The 18,809-nt window shown below is 34.1% G+C and overlaps 1 protein-coding gene across 1 annotated transcript; it reads right to left on the reverse strand.

Annotated features, from left to right (window-relative positions):
* Positions 1-32: 32 nt before the first annotated feature.
* Positions 33-18,544, reverse strand: LOC132550803 (zinc finger CCCH domain-containing protein 14-like). The gene is made up of 16 exons (XM_060214892.1): positions 18,442-18,544; positions 17,195-17,237; positions 16,640-16,754; positions 16,326-16,366; positions 15,849-16,097; positions 15,071-15,384; positions 14,715-14,857; positions 14,099-14,226; positions 12,766-13,146; positions 5,367-5,724; positions 4,719-5,008; positions 4,443-4,578; positions 4,155-4,297; positions 3,321-3,460; positions 2,906-3,024; positions 33-2,502 (listed from the first exon to the last, which is right to left on the reverse strand). Exons 1-16 carry the CDS (start codon positions 18,475-18,477, stop codon positions 2,445-2,447), a joined length of 2,694 nt encoding a protein of 897 aa, XP_060070875.1. The 5' UTR covers positions 18,478-18,544; the 3' UTR covers positions 33-2,444.
* Positions 18,545-18,809: the final 265 nt, after the last annotated feature.

Genomic DNA, 18,809 nt, shown 5'->3' on the forward strand with positions numbered 1-18,809 from the left:
GCTTAAAACTGTGATACAATTGTACTGATATTTTATTTTTATCAATAAATATATATGCTTCAATTCAAAACTCTCCTGTTTACTTTCAAGATGAAGAGCATAAAAAGGTATAAGAATGCCTGACAGTTTTGCAAGAAACATGAGAATATATGAATCCATAAGTTTTCTACTGAACAAAAAAAAAATGAAAAAAATATTTTTCAGTAGAACCAATGTCTGGTGTTAATTACCTGTACAGCTGTTCATATAGCCTTTGTTATGTTATCCAAAGCTCCATTAACATGAATGAAAAATGCTAAACCAAAGTTTCAGTGACAAGATATTCATCATGTACGCAGAACTATATACATCACAGGTAAATTATCCTGTGTTCTAGCAACATATCTAAACCCTTTCCTTATGCACTCTGAGCAAATTGACGTCTCCAGGAAGAATACAACGAAATGAAATTTCAGCAATCTGTTTACTGTTGAATTTGAGTGTTCTTCTTTTCATACAATATCAATGCTTATTCTCAACAAACATTAGATAAGCCTCTATTGACATATCAGCACCATTATTTCATTTTCATGTTTGACAAGAATGTACCAGACAAATTTGATATTACACCAACATGTCATATAAAAACATTTAACACTATATATCATAAAGTGGGGCCAACTTTAATCAATTGCTTAACTCTCGCAATAATAACTTGAAATGATTTTTTCAATTTCAAAGTTCATTTTTACACTGTCACAGACTTAATATCAAAATGGCATTGAAATGCAACTAGAAATAATAAAAAGCACAATGAAGCCTACATCTTCAAAATAAACTGTAACACTGGATCATGTTTTTACAAAATCAAACTGTTGTGCACAACACCTTACAGAGGTTACAAGCTGACTAGTCTGATCCTGCACATAGGATCTCTGATTCAAAATACAAGAATGACATTACCCATGTCAAAGATGTTAAAACTTCAAAGATGACACACGATAAATGGGTACATGAACATACAAGATTTTTCACCTCATCAATACTGAACTAAATTCTAGCTAAAAGCAAACATTTCCTGGATTTATGATGTTTTCATGATGTATTGTAGACATAAAGAAATAATATTCTATCTCTCTCTAGTAAAATTTTCAATTTTCAAGAATGTAGATAAGTTTTACAATTACTTATGAGTTTTTTGCCATGACAGAACAACATAAAAGCCTTTACAATAACTGTATTTAACAAAAATACAAGTAAAGACACAGCAAACGAGTACTTCTTTTCTAAAACAATAAAGCAAGGCAAAATATGAATACAGGAAAGCTTTACAAGACAACACTTTGATAAAGGTAAGAGGTTCCAGATTGGTGTCTTTTTCATAATTTTCCCCTTCAAGACCAAATAACCATTTCCTTTGTTCATATTTAACCCCAGCTTTATCAATTTTGAATTTTTCCACTGATGTGTTCTGGATGTTTATCGAAACATTCAATGGTAAAAAAATAATCAATTACTAGACCAAACAACATTCAAAATTTGGCATAATTAAGTTCAATCATTATTGAAAACCATCGAATTAAGAAATATTAAAAGTTCTAATATCAGAGGAAAAAAATCAAGCTACTGACATGTTAAGCCGATCAATAACATAACAATTACATAAAGATACAGTCAAAGTCAACGGTTAAAAAACCAACTAAGTCCTATGACAAGTAAAAGATCTATTGCTGTGTGGTGTTGATTTAATAGCTGTGTCCCTGTTTTATATAAAGACACTATGATGTCTTCTCAAATTTGTGCTTAAGATATCAGAGGTGCCTTTGTTATCAGAGTCATACATTGTGTGATATTCCCATGTCCTTTGAATTTGCTGTCAAGATAATGAAAAATAATGCATTTGTGGAACTGAAATTGTTGACAACATTGAAACAAATCAGATTTTACCCTTCAAATCATAATGCTATATCAAGTTAATTTAACGGTCTAAGTTCGACTAGATACATTAATTTTGCACTTAAAAGTCAACGGCAACACACCAAGGACAATGGCTCCTCCTTTAAGGTTCTAATTTCTTACGTGAGAGTGCTGTACTAGTACACTGTGTAAAGTAAGCATCCTATCTCAATTTCAAACAATTAGTTGACTCTGAATCCAGTTTGTCTGAAGTTAACAGTTGATCTCCAGTTGTAACAATAAAATAATTATTTGTTGAATCCAGTTAGTCTGAAATCCTAAGTTTATCTTGAGTTTCAACAATAACAGACTTTATTTCCAGTAAGTCTGAAGTTCACAGATATTTTCAGGTTTAATAATACTAAGAGTTACAGCTGGACAGTTCACACTATACATCCACAGTGAAGAAGTACCAGTCAGCTGCCTTTGTATGACTTAAACAATAAAATTCCTAACTCCATTCTTGGCCTTTTCCAATAAATAACTTCAGTTTTCTTTTATGGCAGTGGTTATCTGATCTTTGTGGGAAACTGTTTGTCTACTGCTGGTGAATCAAATCTTCTTTCACTGTAATGATAAAGTGTAATTAACACTATAATTTCATTGGTCTTAAATCAGTGAAAATGACTAGTGTGCACTATTATTAGCACACAACTAGGGGATATTGGTAGCTTCAATTGGGGAATCACATATTTCAAGGCCATTTTATTTCTAACAAGCTAAATTAGCATTCATTTTGAAGCCAAATATACCAACACATTTTCCCTGTGACTGATGTGCAAAAAGGGGTGTGATATGATTTAAGATGAAAAGGAAAATGCTTATCACAACACAATCTCTTATGGAAACCTTTTGATACATACTTTGTTACATCCTAAATTGTGAAATCAGGAAAAAGCAACAATTTGTTACTGAACACTCAATATTTACCAAAAGAAAACATAATAAATTTCTTGAGAACAGAACCCACCTTATATGGTCATCTGATGTTTTACAGGCTGTCCATTTAAGCTTGTCTTTAGTTGGAAGTGCAGGATGATAGAAAGCACACTGAGCCTTCTTCATACAGGACATACCAAATCTACAAGGCTAAAATCATGACAACAACTTATAGTCACAATTATACTTTAGGTATTTGTTCTAAACAAAAAGAATAGAAATCTAACAAACACAATATACATGTTATTGACAACTTCTATCAGTTTCATTACATGACAACATCTTACAATTAATTCTATCATTATAAATTTGAAATCAAATAGCATAAGTCTTATGACAAAATTTGTAAATAATAAAATAGTTAAATATACTATATGATGACCAAATGATCAAAGGTTTTCATGCCTCAAGAAGAATTACTAGGATGCTGTAATTGATATACTCACTGTTGGATGAGGAAATGGACAGGACATGTTTTTACAGTTAGGATAAAATTTACAAGTGACTGCAGATGTAGATGGCATCTTTGGCATGTATGTTGGACGAATTGGAGTGGGACCTGGTGCAGGAATGGCTACTGGAACAACTACAACAGAATGGTTACAAATTTTCCATATACTCAAGCAGATATCATGATTAGAGACTGAGGAAAAAACAGAGAGAGAAAGTGGAAAAAATAGAGAGAAAGAGGAAAAAACAGAGAGAGAAAGAGGAAAAAACAGAGAGAGAAAGAGGAAAAAACAGAGAGAGAAAGAGGAAAAAACAGAGAGAGAAAGAGGAAAAACAGAGAGAGAAAGAGGAAAAAACAGAGAAAGAGGAAAAAACAGAGAGAGAGAAAGAGGAAAAAACAGAGAGAAAGAGGAAAAAACAGAGAGAGAAAGAGGAAAAAACAGAGAGAAAGAGGAAAAAACAGAGAGAGAAAGAGGAAAAAACAGAGAGAGAAAGAGGAAAAAACAGAGAGAAAGAGGAAAAAACAGAGAGAGAAAGAGGAAAAAACAGAGAGAGAAAGAGGAAAAAAAATAAAAAGAATTCATGGAACATTATATTGAATTTTTAATCTGCTGAAGAGTGATCACGGTTTTTTTTGTCATAAAAACAGAAAAGCTTGGGTCTACATATCTATAACTGATTAAGGATAAACAGCTAGCATTATTTTTAACATTTATTTGAAAAGGTTCGCACACACAAAAAAAGAAGGATTAGCACAAAGTAAAAAGTGTACTTTTATTTTGAAAAAGAAAAAGTCACAAAGAAAATATTTCTTGATACATTGTACTTACTTTTTTGTATAACTGTGGTGGCAATGGTACCTCGTTTACTAGCGTGGGTATAAGGACAGTCTTTTCGTGTACACTTTGCATCAAACTTACAATTCGGATGAATAAACAAACACCGGTCACCAAATTTGCACTGTGGAAACATTCTGTAAATAAACAAGAATCGTGTTATGATTAATGACACTCTTCATGTGGTAAAGGTATGTCCAATTATTCTGTTAAAACTCATTTCTGTCTATGGGCTGAGCACAAAAACAAGTAAGTCCAATAAAACCTGATAACTGTACTTACTTGCAAGGAACAGTAGGATGATGATAGGTGCAGGCATTACCATTCACACAGGCTGGCCAGAATCTACATCTCTCTGTCATCTTAGCTTTCTTCAATGGGCTATCTTCAGCATCTTCAACTTCCATCTCTTCTTCCTCTGTTTAAATCATGCACAGATTATTATAAAAATCAAATCGATATTTACTTGTCAGTAGGGCAGATCTAAAGAATTTAAAATAAAATGTATAGAATCATGCATTTCCTGTAAAACATCTATTTACAATCTGAGATACTGACCATCTGTGTCGTGGAGGTTGATAGAAATTGGCCCTATTGCAGGAGGTCTTGACTCTGGCTTTTTTGTTGCCACAAGGTTCACTTGTGGAGGTGTGACTAGCTTTTGTTTGTAGACGTTTGATAAAATTGGGTTCACACGTTGTACGACGTTCACAGACTGTTCTGCCATACCCTGAGTAACCATATCAGACTCCTCATCCAATTTTTCCATCGCTATCTCGTACTTATCATGATCTACACCATCCAGTGTCACTATAAACTTTGTATTGCTAGCCATTTCTGGTGCAGTTCTACAACAGGCAAAACAAACAGGATTTTTTTTCAAACCACTACCAACTGAATAAAGATATTTTTGTAAGTTTCTTAGACCACATTCTTAGTACAGCTTTTATACATAGATTTACAGCATTTGATGATAAGAAGTCACTGTCTCTACTGCAACCACAATTTTGCTATGTTGGACAAAAACATGATCTACGTCCATTTTTTAACGGATACTAAAAACAATATCTTTTTTTCTACTATATGTAAAGGTTTTATTTGCAGATTTACAACACAACCCAATTCAGTTCATCTATCTCAAAGCATCAATTTTTTGCAATTAATTCTATACTGAGATACAGGAATCAACTGCTGCTAAATACAAACCTCTGTTGTATAAACCTTCTTTTGTCCACTTGGCCCCTATCAACAGGTTCTGTCGTATATTCCACTTCCTCCACTAACAGATCAAGGTCATCGTTATCCTCGTCAACAACCTGAGACATGTCTGTATTACCAATGATATTGCCATTTTCTTCTACATTCTGATCTGCAACCACATCTGGATTGCTCTCATACTCCTCAGCTTCATCCTCTGAAGTTATTCCAACTTTCCCTACAAAGATTTCTTCGTCTGAGTTAGTTAATGTTTCTTCCTTTTCCTCGCTTTCTACTCCAGTCTCCTCTTGCACAGGTACACATTGGACCCGTCGACTGTCCATCACTGGCGGGACGCGAGCTACTTCTGTAACACACAGTAAAATTACTAATCAGCAAAACTCATACAGAACATATGTTATAAGCTTTGTCTTTTGTGTTAACAACAAACAAAATAAAGTGTTAAGGAAACACTATGCCCCTGGGTGCAACAAAATTTGTTCAGACCAAAAATCTGTACTGTGTAACACATGTGCTATTTACATGCACTAGTTGTAAAACACTTACGTCTTCATTGTGGTAATGATTTTTTTTAAACTTTCAAATGTATATCAAAATCACATAGTGAAAAATGTTGGAACCACCAGAAAGGTCTTGTCACAAGGAACACACATGCCAAATATAAAAGCCGTATCTCTTATGGTGTAATAGTTATGGGCAAGGTTAAATTTGACAACACACAGCACAAAAACAATACCCCCTCAATATTTCAATCCGAGGACATAAAGAACCTGAGTAAGAGATGATGAGGTCAGTACAGACAATTTGTAGGATCACCATAAACATACATTCTTTTTCATTACACATAACTAATATATAGTGTTCCTTTCCCATCGTCTGGAGGTAAGTATAAGTAAACTTCACCAGGCGGTTGGATAGGGTTCATATCGCACCAGCTACCAGGAGAGTAGGCAACACATGACAACCACCTGAGTTTTGTGCTTCTAATCAGATATCTTCTCAAACATACAACATTAATTTTCTTTACCATAGGAAAATTTGATCCCTGAAAAACAGTGCATTGTTCTTCCTATTATTTATTAAAGTAGCATGTTCCTTTTCCACTGTCTACTGTTAATTAAAAACAAATTAAACCAGACAAGTGTACAGGGTTTATATCGCACCAGCTACCAGGAGAGTAGGCAACACATGACAACCACCTGAGTTTTGTGCTTTCTATCCATTATTTTATTGAATCACAAAGATACCTTTGCATATTGCGATGCAAGCAAGAAGTACCCTGTCTCCCTCTGAGAATCATGTTCATCAAATCATAGTCACTGGACATAATACAAAATAGAATAAGAGATCCCAGAGGTATCTTGGTGCCCACTATAGTATGGTCTTTATTGGTTCTTTGTATGTACTTTCCATTCAATCCTCTTTATTTCCTACCACTAATACGTTGTATTGACAGGGGTATTTATCTTATAATCAGCCATTTTATTTCAGTCTAACAGTTAAAAGTGCAAAACATGGGGAACCAATATATGACATCTGAGAAAAATCCATTCCCTGCTTTTTTTAAGCTATGGAAATAAACTTTTGTTGTCAAACTCCTTGATGGCAATCTGTTAGCCATTTTGACATCAGATAAGTCCTAAAACTACAAGGGCACAACTAGGGAACAATGGACACCTTCAATTCTGATGATGGCTGGCTAAAAATCCCTAACATACATTTCTCCTGAATTGAACATTGGAGATTTTGAGATTACTTAAATCCAAGAACATGACAATACTTGATATAAACTTATATGACAGGTGCTGTTGATGAAGGTGCTTACCAATTTAAAGCATTCCTTGTATAATTTTTTTATAAATTTTTTCATTTATATTTTATATTTCAGATAACTATTACCGTTTCCTTTTCCCCATTCCACTGTTAATTAGCACAGATCTGCATCCATGAATATTTTGAGGTGCAATCCTAACATGTGATAAGAATGCAGTATCATTCGCAAACTACCCAACCCTTGTATTACAACCAAAATGAAACAAGTCATTATATCTATAAATTCCTTCACATGAAATGATTAGATACTTATAGGCAGGTGTTCCTGTTTCATCATTCAATGATCATTATGAGCAAACTTCACCAACTGAGAACACAGGTTTTATATCGCACCAGCTACCAGGCAAGTAGGCAACACATGACAACCACCTGAGTTTTGTGCTACTAATCAGATATCTTTTCAAACATAAAACATTAATTTATCAAATCATACAAAATCAATTTTTTATCATATTATCACATTAGAATAATTTGATCCCTCAAAAACAGTATTCATTACTAGTAGAATGTTCCTTTTCCATTGTCCGAAGATAATTATGATCGAACTTAACCAGACGAGAGCACAGGGTTTATATCGCACCAGCTACCAGGAGAGTAGGCAACACATGACAACCACCTGAGTTTTGTGCTTCTAATCAGATAATATCTTTTCCAGACATAAAACATTAATTTTTGTTATCATAGGGAAAGTTGATCCCTGAAAAACAGTTAATTGTTCTTCCTGTTATTCATTTAAGAAGCATGTTCCTCTTCCATTGTCCAATGATAATTAAAATCAAATTAAACCAGACAAGAATGTAGGGTTTATATCGCACCAGCTACCAGGAAAGTAGACAATATGTGACAACTACCTGAGTTTTGTGCTTCATTCCTGTCAATTTTCATATTGTTTGATACACTTTCCTCTATTAATGGACATGTACAATGAAAAGTAAGACATATATATGTTTGAAAAATAAAAACTAGTAACATGGAAATTTTGCTCATTCTTCAATGTAAACCCCATTCCAGATTGTCTTTTCATCATGTGTTGAAAATGGAGTTTTATTTGTTATCTCAGAAAGCTTATCATTATACTTATGACATACTAGTTTTATCAATGTATAAGATGTTTGAAATAACTTATAAATACATGTTCCTTTTCTATCATCTGCCAACAATTACAGCCAAACTTAACCAGATGAGGGCATAGGGTTTATATCGCACCAGCTACCAGGCAAGTAGGCAATATCTGACAACCACCTGAGTTTTGTGCTTTTCACTGTACAAATCATCGACTTCTTTCTTTCTACATTATAACCCTTCATTTCATACATGCAGAAATCTGATAGTGTCATGTCACATCAATTAACTTTCCATATAACAACTGTCAATATGTTATTTCTTTATTTTTGCAGGAAAAATAAATTTGCACATTTACTCTCAATCACCTGATCTGAATTTAAAAGCATCAGCTACTAGGAAAGGAATTGATTATTGTTTTAATCTTTTGCCTTTTCAAAAAATTTGATAATCTTCCTTTCCCAGACCGCAGTGAAATTTGACCAAGTATTTTGAGACTTGTCTGCTTCTATCCATCACTATGATCATAAAAACTAGGTCGCTCTTGTTCGGATACAATCTGTTTCCAAACACCAATATTGTGTAATCCCTTATATGTCTAGACAATACATTATTTCACATCTTACATAGCATGTTTTTGTCTTCTGAATTAAAATTAACCCCAGAGTACTCAGTGCTTTACCATAAAATGAGGGCAAAGTATACTGTGTTTCTATCCTTTCATACCCAGTATTCAGAACCTAACAAAATAATTGTTGATGTTTTTTTTCACAATCATTTATTGATAAAGACACCTTATTTTCACCCGCCAATAACACAGGATTTCTGTTGCCCAAGCTACCTTTCAAGAAGTTACAATATGAAAACTACCTCAGTTTGTGCATCTTGTCAATTATCTATCAAATCATACAATATCAATTTTTTTATCATATTATCACATTAGAATAATTTGATCCCTGAAAAATAGTATTCATTACTAGTAGAATGTTCCTTTTCCATTGTCCGAAGATAATTATGATCAAACATAACCAGACAAGGGCACAGGGTTTATATTGCACCAGCTACCAGGAGAGTAGGCAACACATGACAACCACCTGAGTTTTGTGCTTCTAATCAGATTATATCTTTTCAAACATATAACATTGATTGTCGTTATCATAGGAAAATTTGATCCCTGAAAAAAAAGGTATCGTTCTTCCTACTTTTCATTTAAATAGAATGTTCCTTTTCCATTGCCCAATGATAATTAAAATCAAATTAAACCAGACAGGAATATTGGGTTTATATCGCACCAGCTACCAGGAAAGTAGACAATATGTGACAACCACCTGAGTTTTGTGCTTCATTCATGTCACTTTTCATATTGTTTTATACACTTTCCTCTATTTATGTATATGTACAATAAAGGTAAAAATTGTCATTTTTCATCAGTAATTACCAGGTAATGGACACTTATATCTATGTTTTGAAAAGTGATTTTGGGAAATTTGCTCATTCTTCAATTGGTAATTTTAGGCAGTCTTCAATATACAACAAATGGCCTTTCCAGGGTGTTTTTCTATCAGTGAATATGGTGCCAATCTACATGTGAGCAGAAAATGCAATACTTGTTTTGTCTGTCAATAAGACAGGATTTCTGTTGTACATTTCAATAAGATATTCTATGAAACTATCTCAGTTTTGTGCAGCTTATCGATCATCTTATCTAATCATACAATATCAATTTTTTAAATATTTATCATATAAGAATAATTTGATCCCTGGAAACAGTATTCATTACTAGTAGAATGTTCCTTTTCCATTGTCTGAAGATAATTATGATCAAACATAACCAGACAAGGGCACAGGGTTTATATCGCACCAGCTACCAGGAGAGTAGGCAACACATGACAACCACCTGAGTTTTGTGCTTATATTGAATTACCGAATATATTTTCATGTTTATTAAACAGAGTAATTTTTACTAAAACAGATTGCAGTCTATCAAGTATTTATTCTTACCTACTACTAGAAAGCTTAATTATGATTCAGATGGAAAATAATTACACGTGTGCATTATGCATGTGTAGAGTATGTAGTAGTTTCAACGTAATTATAACAACATCAACTTTGTGTAAGACATTTTGAAAAGTTATATATACATATACCAATCGCACTTTGCTAAGGATTTCTTTTCTTTTTGGGCATGTCATGAATGAATTTTTTTTATCAGATTTTGTGAGATGGCATTCCAGTAAGCTACCAAAGCAGGTCCCAGCTCTTGCCTGAATGTCACTTGCATAGAGCTGTCTACACCATTTCCCACAATGCTCAGAGGAATTTAGATTTAGTGAGTGGAATGGCCAATACATTTTTTGAATAATCTCTTGCTGTAGATACTTCTCAGTCACTCATTAGTCTCAAACCTTGTAGGCAGTAATAGTAACTCATATGGCTGGTATACCTGGCCTTAACACAGCATCATGCAGACAGTTCCTAACTGAGTTGCTAGTTGGGTACTAGGAGATTTGAGGTCATTTTATAAAGTCTGAACCTGTGACACCATGCCTGTTTTAGCGAAAGTCAGTCTTTGTGCAGTGCTGTAGCCCTTTAACATCCTGAATTATGGAATTCTGTTAGTTTAGAAGTAATTACACTAACTCGATAAAACACTTATAAACATTCTAAGTCTGTCCGATAGCCAGCTTAGCTTTTGAAGGGGTTGTACAGGTGGAAAAGTGTGCACAACCTCCCATTGCTGACTCAACATACCCACACATGATGATGAACAGGTGGAAAAGTGTGCACAACCTTCAATAGTTGACTGAACATACCCACACAGGATGATAAACAGGTGGAAAAGTGTGCACAACCTTCTATTGCTGACTGAAAATACCCACACAGGATGATGTACAGGTGGGAAAGTGTGCACAACCTTCAATAGTTGACTGAACATACCCACACAGGATGGTAAACAGGTGGAAAAGTGTGCACAACCTTCTATTGCTGACTGAAAATACCCACACAGGATGATGTACAGGTGGGAAAGTGTGCACAACCTTCTATTGCTGACTCAACATACCCACACATGATGATGAACAGGTGGAAAAGTGTGCACAACCTTCAATAGTTGACTGAACATACCCACACAGGATGATAAACAGGTGGAAAAGTGTGCACAACCTTCCATAGCTGACTGAAAATACCCACACATGATGATGAACAGGTGGGAAAGTGTGCACAACCTTCTATAGCTGACTGAACATACCCACACAGGATGATGTACAGGTGGGAAAGTGTGCACAACCTCCCATAGCTGACTCAACATACCCACACATGATGATGAACAGGTGGGAAAGTGTGCACAACCTTCTATAGCTGACTGAACATACCCACACAGGATGATAAACAGGTGGAAAAGTGTGCACAACCTTCCATAGCTGACTGAAAATACCCACACAGGATGATGTACAGGTGGGAAAGTGTGCACAACCTTCCATAGCTGACTGAACATACACACAGAGAATGATTTGGCAGGTACACACATATTCACTTAAAACAGCGTAAAAAGAAAATATAACATCCTTACTATAGATTTCTCATTTCGGAATATAGATGATCCTTTGCAAAAAGTGAGGAGTATGTATTGTATGTACCTTTTCTATCACCTTGTGATATTTGCAAAGAAACTTCACCAGGCAGTAGGAGAGGGTTTATATTGCACCAGCTACCAGGCGAGTAAGCAATATGTGCCAACCACCTGAGTTTTGTGCTTTTCATTACACAAATTAAAGAATCTTTTTATCTCCTTTCAACAATCTACACTGTATAAAAAGAAAAACAATTCACTTCAGAAAACCAAATATTTTGTTATCGATATGCAATAATCTTTTTCTACTCTTTACATTTCATTTTTTTTTATTTTCAGAGAGAAGATTTTACTTTTTTGTTCACAGTTTAATGATAATCACACTAGCTACAACTTAACAGCACATCATACAGCAGCAATCAGCCTGTTATGTTCATTTTTCCGTTGATTTTGAAATCAAAGAGTAACTGTTGCTTTTAGTATTGAATGTCTGTTATGTTTTTACCAGCGAACAATGACTGAGCATTCAAATCCAAGACAACTTAAAATAGAGTTTGTTTTGCTGATCATGCATTTCTTTTCCTTCACTATGTTTAAATATCTGCAAAGATTCTGTGTTTATTCAAATCAACAACTTGAAAAAAAACAATCCTTTTCTATTAGCTCAAGATGATAATAACAGTGGGACAGGATTGATATCACACCACCTACCCAGCAAGTAGACAAAGCATGACAACCACCTAGGTTTTTGTGTCTTTGGTACTTATTGTCAGATGAATACAGCAAGTTTGTAACAGTTGCTATGGAAGTAGTAATCACCAACAGGTTAAATTTTGGTCAGACCACTTAACAGCTACAAACTCTCAATATCAATTAGAACTTAAGTCATCCTAACAAGAAACCAAAAAGCATTAAAAGTATTACCTGGTACTTTCTTGACTTTTTCTGTGTCATTTTCAATGGTGTATCTCAGATCTCTGAACATTCTCTTCTCTCTCGATGCCTGAGACACCAGCTGTAAATTAGACTTAGGCTTAAATCCACTGCTTAATGTTACTTTCATTGGGCTGACCATGTCCATGTGAGCCTCACTCTGGCGTGGCAATGCCCGAACCCCTACCCTACTTTTGACTCCTCCAGCCACCTTGGCCACAGGACTTGCCACCTCCCTACTCCTGTGTTTCTGAGGTCCAGTCCTAGATTTGACAGGGATCACTCCTGCAGTTTTACTTATGTGGGGTACACTGTCTCCAGGCCCACTGTTAGACCGAGATGTCCTTTGGAATGGTTGCACAGTAGCACTCTCTGAAATAGATTTACAACAGTAAATCCAGGTAATCCTCTGGTGATAATGCCATCAAAGAATGAAATAAAAAGGCATGAATAAAATATCTATTTAATTTTTCTCAGGTTTTGCCCAAGCCTGAAAGTTTTGTGTGTGTCTAGAATAGAAATATCTAACAATTCCAGTGAATATCACAGATCTGTGGCTACTCGCCATGTTTAAAGAGCTATGTCAAATAAAGCAATGTATACATATTTGGACACTTTACTTTTGCTACATTCTAATTTCCAAGTTGTGTTGAATGAAACAATTGTTTCCATGATGCTGTTGACAGGCTTTTTGTCCGAGTACCCATCATTAAAAAAAAATCATTTTCAGTGTTTACATTTTGCATAAATCTTTTTATTAATCAATGTAATGAAGACAATCAAGTATGTTTGTAGAGAGTTACTTATATTCATTTTAGTTTTAATTTGTTTCCCCTGTAATTTGATATTATTCACACAAACGAGACACACCAAGACATTTGAAAAGAAGCTCATGAAACCTGCATATTTCAAGCAGCTTATATGTTGACAAACGCAGATCTCTAAACTTTTAAGTGTTCTGATGTTGCAGATAGTTCTGTGATCTTGATAAGAACAGATTTTAATAATTTTTTTTAATAAAATCAAATATTCACTATAAAATTTTTACCTGTAACATAAAAGTTAAATACCATTTTGGTATCTTTTGACGTATACACTAAGAGTGCATAACTGCCTTTCAGCTTATTTGTTAGTATATATGAACGGACTGATTCATATCTTGTCCTCAGATCTAATCTACCATGATTAAGTACATCAAAACGGTTTGACAACAGGTAAACAAAGTTACTTAATATTCTAACATCCTTATTGCTATGACTTCCATGCTATTTTCATTTAAACTTGAAAAAAATATGAAAAGAAATTATTTCTTTAGAACCTCTACCTTTCTCACTATATAATTTCCGTTCTTGGAGTATTTCCTGCATTTTGGACGATACAGACTTTTCTGCTGCACTGACTGCTTTGACTAGAAGGGATTTGTTTGCCTGTAGAGCTGCTGGCACACTGGACCTGTAAACATAAAATATGTATACTTTACTGGTATCAAACCAGGATCATATCTATAAAACACTAATGAAGACAACAATCTGCAGTAATAACTAATCTACATTACAATATATCAAGTAGATGAAGTGCATAGTGTGCTAATCTAGATTTCAGATTGAAAGTATGCATGCAGATAAAGTGAATAGAGTGTCAGTCTAGAGCTAAGATTGAAAGTTTTCCAAAAGATCAATTAAATACTATCAGTCCAGAGCTCAAATTAAATTTTGTCCAGTAGATAAATTAGAATGAATGTCGCCCAGTATATAATTGGATAGTGTCAGTCTAGAGATTGCAGGTGCCACAATCATGTCTTACAGCTGAGTCAAAGTATTGCCCTCTCCTGTTATACAATTCAATATCAAAAGTGTTATTTAAAACACTTATCATGTACATGACTCAAGTAGGCAAATACTTCCTACTAAAGTTACATTCAAAATTCTTGTTATACTCACTTTCTGTCTGTGACTCTAATAACACTGGCCACACTACCCACAGCAGGATTGTAGGGATCATATTCTTCCTCCTCAAACTCAGTAAACTTTCGCTTGACATTCCCCACAACTGACATAGGCTGCTTTCGCTTTACTGGAGACACCTAGCCAAATACACAACACTGTACAGTGGCTTTAACATCAAATACTGAAAAAAACTGATATCATCGATTAAACATTTACATATTGCTATGATATGTGTTACACAAATGAAGACATATTACAAGATTTCCTTCTAGCATGTCTACAACTAGTTCTATGCTTTCTATATATCCTTGAAGATTAATCTGTGATTTGTGTCTAAGTACAACTGTTACCTGTCTCTGTGTTTCTGATGCTGCCCGTTTCACTGGTACTGCCATGGCCTTTGGCACTTGTCCAATTCGGCTGTGCACTGACCCTAATCGTTTAGTCACTGAAGGCTTAACCATCACTGACCGAATGTAAGTTGTGTCTCCAGAAGACTTGACAGAAGGTTTGACTTCAGCACTGGCTGTTGACGTGGGATTTGTTTTTGTGGTAGGTGAGACTTTGGATGATGTCTTTATCTGACCAGTACTGGGTGTAGAAACCTCACTGGTCTTCTTATTACCCTTGATCTCCTCTGGCTTAAATTCCTCACTAAATTCATCTAAATGGAAAGATATTTTCACCATACTTTAAAATTTTTGGTATACTTATAGATCAAAGGACTACTTGCTTGTCCCTTAGAGACACTATAGGGCATTGCACTAAATCCTTTTTGTGCTAATTGCAAGTTTGGTATATAACTTTCTATAATACATCCTGGATTCATCAATTCACCTTTATGATAATCTCAGAAAGTTTGATGTTGCAGTACCCCCAGAATATGATTTCACTACAACAATTTACATCTCGTTTAGACTGGCTAATATTTATTAGCATGTCAGACATTTTAATCACATTTCTGACATGCTAGAAAAATATAATACTTTTGTTTGAAATTATTCATATGAGCCCCAAGAAATGTTAAAAACAGGACAAGAAACTAGAAAATTATTTTATATAACTTTCAGTGCTTATATATATGCCATAGTTTTAACATGCTGTACAATTGTACAATCTTAATCTTACCAGTTTCCGACTTGTCAAGAAGTAAAGGAACATATTCTTCATCACCCTTGATCTTTTTTGCATCTTTGATTGCCTTGTGCGTTTTTGCAGCAAAAGATTTTGGCCCTTTTGTAACATTTTTTTCCTTTGTAACAGTTTTTTCTGTGACAGATTTGTCAGTCTTTTCGGGAATTTTCTTTTTCTTCACAACATTTTGCTGGTTCATGCTTTCTGTCTCTGATTTCTCTAGCTCTTGACTTTTCTGTTTATCTAAAATGTTAAAGAATTCAACGTTATATTGAGATGGAATCACCAAAATATAAATAAATAGGTAAAGTTTTGGAGAAAAACACAATTTATACATGTTCAATGAAACCTCAGATCAAAAACATCATGATGATCATTCTTTTATCTGCTACTAATTCCACAATTATGATCTGTAGTCAGATTGAAATGCTTTTATTAAATTTTATTAAGTTAGAAGCAAGACAAACATACCTGTTCCCAATGTTTGCAGTTTATCCAACAGTCCATTCAACCTGTCAGGATAAAAATAAACAAATATAAAGAAAAAGTCAGGATTTGATTTATCATAGTTTGGCTATCATGGTACATTTTAGGATTTCAGGAAAAACATATCATCATTCATATGTGCACAGGTTTTAAATTCCATCTGCAATATCTACCTATCGTACTCTATCACAAACAATTTACATACCCAACAGAAACCTTTATGATTCAAATTTTGACTACATATCTTTACAACAGACATATAAGTAAACTAAAATTATTGAAATTGCATCATATCGTACCAAGATGTGAATTTTTCTGTGTTGGAACTTAGAAAAAGACCCAGGTCTTCAGTCATCTGAGTCTGACTTTTCTTATTTGCCACCATTACCATGATGTAATCTGGCAATTCATCATCTACAAAATAAGAAAATCTATTAAACAACTTATAATGTGTATACTTCAACTTTAAAAAAAATGAAGTGTGCATTTTATGGCAAGCTCACACATACTTAAAATACAATAGAACTTTTTTGATCAGATATCAATCACACTTTTTCATTCCACAATATCACCAATGAAAATGACTTAAGGTTTCATATATACCAATGTAACTAAAACATAGCAAACAAATATTAGCCCTAGTCATGAAGCATTCCCATTTACACCATTTAGAGTGTATTTACATTCAAATCTCATCTTTTACCCTCTACTTTCCAGATTAGTTGCAAAGTTTAAAAAAAATATCATTAATATATTCTTTTTTAATACCCAAATTTTAGCTACAATGAGAACTTTGTCAGGAATATGGAACTCCCATGTCTTAGTATTGTCATACACTTAACAAATTTTCTTACCAACATAAGCTCCAAGTTCGATCAGCTTAGCTTTAATTGCGGACTGAAAGGAAAATAACTGTAAGTCAATTTCAATATCTTTTTACACTTAAAATAATTCCAGATATATTATATACAGATCATTCATTATCTTTAAACTTTCATAATTTGCTCATCAGTAGTGTTATAAGTACTGAACTCTGTGAGAAAAAAAATCTTACAAGTAAAATGGAAGTTTGTTATGAAAAGAATAATAATAATAAAGAAAGAAAGAAAGACAGAATAATCAAGTCTGTTAACCATGTAAATAAAATGATTAACAACCATATACCTGCTTCTCATGAATACACATCTTCAATGACCTCTGCAGAGTTATAGCTTTAAAACTACTTGGCAAGATTACGTGTTTCCATAATAAATGCTTATCTTGTATAGACAACACAATGTGACAAAATCATAATGTTTCAAAATTACAACAATTTTAGCCATTTTCTGTGGATCCTCAAAAGTCAGTGGATGTTTTCAATTTTTTCAAGTAGTGTAGTTGCTTTTGGAAGTTACACACATTGAACATTTGTGTTTCTAACTTCAAAGAAAAAGAAAACAACTGAAAAGCAACAGCATCAGCTTTAGTAGTGCCAGGGACGTATAAAAGATAAAAAAAAACAGGACCAGTGGAGACTTCTCTGGCATTGGCTTTTATGTTTGTTCACTGGAGTCCCCCTCTCACCGAGCCCCCTCCATGTTGTCATCTAAACTTCATCTACAAACACTTTTCGGAAACTAAGAAGTAAATATCATTTTCAGAACAAAAATTAGAAAATTTAGATGCATTTTAATCTAAAATATTTAAAGATGACTTTCTTCATATTTGGGACTGAAAGTGGTATACATCATAGAATGGTGTTTCAGTTTTGAATAGCTCAACCTTGCGGTTTTTAATATCAAAGATGACAGAAATTATTTGTCTAACATGTTGTTACAGTCAATTTGAAAATTCGTAAGCATTCTACTACTGTTTATTTTTAACGGATTTGTAAGGCATTTTTTTTTTTTTTTTTTAGAAAACTGCTTTAGTAACATACTCGGATTTCTTTGCTACAGCCTAACAAAGAAATATAAGAAGTTTCTTATCTATCTGTATTATACGTCATTCCTTTCAGTAGTAGACGCAAACGATCGCCGACGTTCGAAGACCGACCGTTTCTGATGTTCAGCGCCGATTATAGATAGCATGCACGCTGATTTCATGTATCAGAAGCACGTACCCTGATTTTCTTGCTTATGTCCTTTCCAATATCCATCTTGAAATCTTCCCTTTTCCTGTTGTTCCAATGTTGTGTTTTCTATGTATTTTCCGTGGAAAATTGTCAACCACTCGGCATCGCTGCAGGACCGGATATCAGTATTTATATATGGGAGAGAACTCTATATTACTTAAGTCTATCGACAGAAAATCGTCGGCCACCGTAAAGTTAACGGGAAGTGCCGACGATTCCCGACTGCACCAACTTGAAGTCAGTACATTTTTGTAATATTCAACAGAGCTCATCTTCTCTAGATTCAAAAATGATTAATTGTATCAGAGACGTATATAACATATTGTGTTATGTACTTCTCTAAATCAGTAAATGTT

The sequence above is a fragment of the Ylistrum balloti genome, unplaced genomic scaffold (assembly GCF_031769215.1).
Source record: "Ylistrum balloti isolate Yb309-2 unplaced genomic scaffold, AGI_CSIRO_Ybal_v1 Utg370152, whole genome shotgun sequence".
Taxonomy (NCBI): Eukaryota; Metazoa; Mollusca; class Bivalvia; order Pectinida; family Pectinidae; genus Ylistrum; species Ylistrum balloti.

Coding starts and splice junctions, on each gene's coding strand:
- LOC132550803 (XM_060214892.1), bottom strand. CDS start 18,477: ATGGATATTGGAAAGGACATAAGCAAGAAAATCAGG. Junction 14,858..15,070: donor CATCAGAAACACAGAGACAG/GTAACAGTTGTA, acceptor GTATTTGGCTAG/GTGTCTCCAGTAAAGCGAAA. Junction 4,579..4,718: donor CAACCTCCACGACACAGATG/GTCAGTATCTCA, acceptor TGATTTAAACAG/AGGAAGAAGAGATGGAAGTT.